This window comes from Humulus lupulus, chromosome 6, assembly GCF_963169125.1.
Source record: "Humulus lupulus chromosome 6, drHumLupu1.1, whole genome shotgun sequence".
NCBI classification, from domain to species: Eukaryota; Viridiplantae; Streptophyta; class Magnoliopsida; order Rosales; family Cannabaceae; genus Humulus; species Humulus lupulus.
The window spans coordinates 193,036,400-193,042,690 of record NC_084798.1 but is presented as its reverse complement, the minus strand read 5'-3'; the positions used below and the strand labels follow the sequence as shown (position 1 = coordinate 193,042,690).

Below are 6,291 nucleotides of genomic sequence, written 5' to 3'. Positions count from 1 at the left end.
GAGATAAAACCCTTTGGTTTTTATGGCACGGGGGTTCGACGGAGATCTTGAACGGAGGTCGACGGAGGCACAGTGGTTCGACGGTGGCGAGACGGGCTGGGTTCGATGGGTTTTGGACAGGGGAGAGCTGAACCGAGAGAGTGAGAGTGAGAAAGTGAAGAGAGAGAGGAGAATCAAAAGTGGGGGGGGAGGGATTTTTGTGGCAGGGGCATTTTGGGTAATGTCAAAACTTTTGGCATTATTTTGAAAAGATCAAAGAGCCTAGTATTATTTTTGACTTAATACCCCTCATTAAGCATAAAAGTTCAAATTTCCCTTATAATAAACAACAATAATAACAAATATAAAGAGTTAGAAAAATTAAGTTGGTGTATTCTCAGAAGAATATCGCAGTACATAGTTTCCTTTGGTGCTAGAGGATTTATGGAGTCTATCTCTATGAACAAGTAATTTGGCACACCACCAAATTACTTCACGGAACTAAGTATCACACTGGAAAAGCATAAAAACTCCAGAGAGTAATTCAGAAGTTCTTATTTAACTATTTTTCCAAAGTGAAACTTTTTAACTAACTAAGTTTGTCATTTACTTTTCTCTTATACAATAATTGACTTAGTCAACTTTTCTAACAGTATGAAGATGGTATTAAATCAACGATGACTACATATCGTCCCAAATTTTCTTGGTTGACAAATGTTTCTTAATAGACAGTTCGAATTTGATACTAGTTTCATAACTCCCAATATTTCTATTTTGTGTTTCTATGGCAGCCATAAACACTATTTTCCTATTCTCCTTCTCCATCGTCTTCTTCTCTGTTCAGTTTCAAAACTCCTCTGCTCAACCATGGATACAAGCTGGTTACTGGTACGCACAAAGCGAGTCGCCCATACCTGACATAAACTCAGTCTTGTTCACTCATCTCATATGTGCTTCCGCCAATGTAAACTCCACCACCTACCATCTCTCGATACCTTCCGCCGATCAGCAGTACGTCTCCAGCTTCACCACCATCGTAAAACGACGGAACCCTTCAATCAAAACGCTTCTCTCCATCTGGAACCGCCAAGCCGAGACCAATAAATCAATAGTTGGTGAAAAGGGAAACAACTACTCTGTCTTGTCCGCCATGTTAGAAAAACCTTCAAACAGAAGGTTTTTTATTGACTCGTCTATCAAAACAGCCCGACTCTATGGATTCGAAGGCCTGGACTTGCATTGGCTGTATCCCACATCAGCTTCAGACATGTCTAACATTGGAATTTTATTAGACGAGTGGAGAGCAGCTGTGGACTCCGAGTCAAGGAGCTCAACTCAGTCGAAATTGATACTTACAATGGCTCTTCAGTATGTGCCTGAATATGTTAAATCATTGAGTTACCCTATCGAGTCATTGGTGAGAAATTTAGACTGGGGTCATGTTAGGGCGTATGACTATCATTTGCCATCCAAGGAGAATGTTACTGGGGCTCATGCTGCTCTTTATGACCCTAATAGTAATAAAAACACAGATTATGGTATAAGGGAATGGTTAAGCAGAGGATTTCCTTCTGAGAAACTGGTTTTGGGATTGCCTTTTCATGGTTATGCATGGACCCTGGTGAATCCTAAAGTCAATGGAGTTGGTTCACCGGCTTCTGGCATGGCCATGACACAAGATGGTTCAATGAGCTATGAGTATATCAAGCGGCACACTCGGAGTTATGGAGCTAAGATAGTTTATAATGCTACTTATGTTGTGAATTATTGTGTAATAGGGGCGACTTGGATTGGTTTTGATGATGTTGAAGCTATCAAGACTAAGATTTCTTATGCCAAGGAGAAGAAGTTGCTTGGTTACAATGTGTTTATGGTCATGAATGATGACAATTGGATGCTTTCTCGGGCAGGTAAGCTTTTTCAGTAAATTATATAATGTGTTTGTTCTCATCATGCTTTGATCTTTAATTGATTAGTTTAAGGCAAAAGTTATTATTATTGCCTTATCTGGTTTGTTTATTGTTTGAAATTTATTAAGGGGATCTCTCTCTGATCCTGCTATACTTGAAATATATTTTTTTAGCGCAGGTCAAACTTTTCCAGCTCTGCCAAAAACCAATCAAAAATTAAAATAAATAAATGTTGGAAATAGGGAAAATTTACTTGTTTTCTTAGTTCGACACTGACCTGAAAATATAAACGCTCAACCACCTTGGAGGATGTCATCTGACTCACTAATTTATTCTGATTTCCCCTTTAATTTGTAACCATGGAAGATTCATAACAGACTTGAAGAAGTAAGCTACTGTAACTACTAGTGCAATATTCTGCATTTCTCACTTTCTTCTCTACAGTTTCTATCATAATTTAGGAGAAAGTTTAGCGTTATATGACTGACAAACATGTTGCTACTTCCACTTTCCTAATCAAGGCTTGAAATGATGTGTTATTAAAGCTAAGCTGGTCTTATTAGTCCCAATTCTAGAGTAGCTTATAGTCATTCTTTGGTATTCTGCGGTCTCTTTGTATTACCAAAGAGTAATTATAATTATAATAAGGTATATATCCAAAAGTCAATGAACTGATATGATTAGAGATTCTAATGAAATTTTGAAAATTATATGGCAGCTCATGGGGAAGAGATTGATCAAGATAACAAGAGGAGGTTATTACTAATAATCATACTTCCAATTGCTTTCATTTTGGTTCTCCTAACCCTCATAATGTGCTACTTACCCCTACGAAAATTACTGAAATGGAAAGGTAATTCTGAGTTTGTGATTTGCGGCAATAAAAATTTATGCAATTTCTTATACATTTCTCATTCCTCTTGTTGTTCTTCTTACATGGATGGCAGGATTAGACTATTTATCTTCATATAGGAATACTAATACACCAGAAACTGAAAATGTTGAAAGTGATGCTCAAAATCTGCAAGTGTTCAGTTTTTCTAAAATCAAAGTAGCCACAAACAACTTCTCAAATGACAACAAGCTTGGTGAAGGGGGTTTCGGCATTGTTTACAAGGTAACAATTTTGTGTCAACATCAAGGATAATTTTTAGGCATATTGTATTTTCACCTTGATTATCATAAAGAATAAAAAGTGCTTTTTATTTTCTTTCATTAGGGGATACTACCAAGAGGGCAGGAAATTGCAGTAAAGAGACTATCGAAGACATCGACTCAAGGAGTTGAGGAATTTGAAAATGAAGTTACACTCACTGCAAGACTACAACATGTTAATCTAACAAGGGTACTGGGATACTGCATTCAGAGAGAAGAAAAGATGTTGATTTATGAGTATATGCCAAACTATAGCTTAGACTTCTACATATTTGGTCTGCCTTCTTTCACTTACTCTTTAAGATTTTATACTTCAGTTGTTACTGTGTTTGCTTTTCATAGTTTTAAGAGACTTGACATTTTCCATTAAGGATTCAAATAAGCTTTTAGAATTGCCAACAGCATAGACTTTTGACTTGTTTTCTTATGAATGAAGTTATGCTGCAGATCCTATTAAACGACACCAATTAGATTGGGAAAAGAGGGTTCACATTATTGAAGGGATAACTCAAGGGCTTCTATATCTCCAAGAATACTCAAACTTCACCATTATACACCGCGATTTGAAATCTAGCAACGTTTTGTTGGACAATGACATGAATCCTAAGATATCAGATTTTGGAATGGCTAAGCTCTTCAGAAAAGATGTGCTTGAAGCAAACACAGACCGCATTGTTGGAACATAGTAAGTATAAAGATAGAGGTCTCTTGAGTGAAATATCTCACAAGTTTCTGTTTTTGCTAAATGCTTTTTTTATGCAAAATGCAGCGGCTATGTTCCTCCTGAATATGTAAAAAAGGGTACATACTCCATGAAGTATGATGTCTACAGCTTTGGAGTTCTACTTTTGCAAATCATAAGTGGAAAGAAGAGCACCTGTTACTATGGACCAAGTGAAAATTTGCATCTTTTAGACTATGTAAGTCAATTTAAGACCTATTCACTACTATTATTATGATCTAAGTTTGATCAATTTGACATTTACGAGTAACATTCAATTATTTAGGCTTATCAAACGTGGGAAGTTTGCAAAGGAGTGGAGTTTTTTGATCAATCACTAGACGATTCTTCTTCGCGTTGTAAACTATTTAAATGCTTGCAAGTAGCCCTACTATGTGTCCAAGAAAGTCCCAAGGATAGGCCTACTATGTTGGAAATATATTCAATGCTTAGAGATGAAACCAAAGCCATTGGTATTCCTAGAAGACCAGCTTTCTCTATGGAAAGTGGTGGAAGAGTAGAACACACATCCACATCCCAACAAACAAGTTGTTCGCCTAATTGTTTGTCAATTTCTGATGTCATACCACGATGATGGTCCAGGCTCTCATGCCAGAAAATAATATCACAGAAACTACTGTCGTTCCCCCCTACCCTGGTTGAGTTCATATAGACCCAATTATGCATAGTTAGGTACTGTGGAATATAATTTCATTTTTGTAAAGTGAGTGAAAATCAGAGATTGAAAGAGTGTTGAGTCAGAGTGTGTGCAAGAGTGTTTTGGCTGTCAAGACAGAGGTTTTTGAAGCAACTCATGTAGAGTTTTGTAGCGAGCTCTTGGTTGTAACTCAGTTTTTGCTGGCATTGGAGATTGTATTTTTCTTGGTGATCATACCTAAGGAGGAAAATGGATGTAGGCTTGTTCTATACAAGTCGAACCAGTATAATTTGTTTTATAGATTTTTTGTTCTGTTTTTTGTGCTTTACATTTTACTCTTGTTGTTTCTTCTTATTGATTAATTTTGATTCTTGATTGTGTTTGGATTTTGTGTAGAGTAAAACGACCATGTTGATAATTATGCAAAGATTAACAATCTATAGAACTCAAAGAGAGAACAAAGAGATGAAGAGAGAAAGAGAGGTACTAGGTGTATTGCAAAGAAGAGCAAAATGTTCTCTTACAAGAAAATAATCAGTGAAGCCTTTATAGATGACAAATGATAATAAAATAACATAAAAGAGAAAAAAAAAGTAAAATACCTTAAGATAATAACTCTAACACCCCCCTCAAACTTACGATGTGGTCGCAATAAGCATGAGAGTTTGCCTACTAGAAAATGAAAACGAGAAATAGAATGCGACTTAGTAAAGAAGTCAGTAATCTGTAAAGAAGAAGGAACAAAAGACAAAGTTATAGTGCCAAACTTCAGATGGTGACGAGTAAAATGGCAATCAATCTCGATGCGCTTGATATGTTCATGAAAAACTGAATTGTGAGCAATCTGGATGGCGCTTTGATTATCACAATGCATAGGAGTGGGTTGAGAATGACATACACCCATATCTCCAAGCAATCATTTTAACCAAACAATTTCTTCAGTAGTAGATGACACAGCGCGATACTATGCTTCAGTGGAAGATTGAGAGACAACAATTTGTTTCTTACTTTTCCCATGAATAATAGAATCATCCATAAAGATACAGAAACCAGTAACAAATTTCTGATCTAAAGGATCACGACCATAATTAGCATCAGAGTATGCACGCAGTTCCAAAGAGGAAGTGAAGGGAAACAAAAGGATTTGAAAGATAGTACCCCGAAGATAGCTCAAAATGCGAAGAACACCTGCCAAGTGCATAGTAGGAGAGATAACAAATTGACTAACGATGTGAACAACATATGCAATGTCGGGGCAAGTGATAGTGAGATAAACCAAACTGCCAACAATAGAGCGATAAAAAATAGGATCATGCAAGGGAGTGCCATGAGACAGAGAATACTTAACATTAAGTTTGGAAGGAGTGGCAAAGATTATGCAAAGATTAACAATCTATAGAATTCAAAGAAAGAGCACGGAGATGAAGAACGAAATATATGTGCTAGGTGTATTGCAAAGAATAACAAAATGTTCTCTTACAAGAAAATAATCAGCCAAGCTTTTATAAACAACAAATGATAATAAAATAACTTTAAAGATAAAAAAAAGACTAAAATACCTTTAAGATAATAACTCTCACACATGTATCTCCTGCTATTTGGGTAAAAGTTCCAATAATTTTAATCTTCAAAAAATAAGCCAATTCCAAATGTTGAAACTCTTCTATCATCTCTTCCGAAACTTTGTTCTAGTAGGTGCTCAAAATATTTGCCAAATCTTTGAAAACTTACCTTTGTACAGCAAACCAACCTCAATATTTATTCTACTGCTCTTGGGTTATGAGACGACATCAATTAGATTTATCTCGAGGGCATTCACTAGAAAATAAAATGAATCCTGAAATTTCAGAATTTTAAGTTGATGGCTA

At 36.1% G+C, this 6,291-nt stretch overlaps 1 protein-coding gene across 1 annotated transcript; it reads left to right on the top strand.

The window, feature by feature from the left end:
• The first annotated feature begins 668 nt into the window (after window positions 1-668).
• LOC133782886 (cysteine-rich receptor-like protein kinase 4) lies at window positions 669-4,751 on the top strand. The gene is made up of 7 exons (XM_062222326.1): window positions 669-1,889; window positions 2,608-2,742; window positions 2,837-3,006; window positions 3,109-3,319; window positions 3,492-3,729; window positions 3,814-3,964; window positions 4,052-4,751. Exons 1-7 carry the CDS (start codon window positions 764-766, stop codon window positions 4,358-4,360), a joined length of 2,340 nt encoding a protein of 779 aa, XP_062078310.1. The 5' UTR covers window positions 669-763; the 3' UTR covers window positions 4,361-4,751.
• Window positions 4,752-6,291: the final 1,540 nt, after the last annotated feature.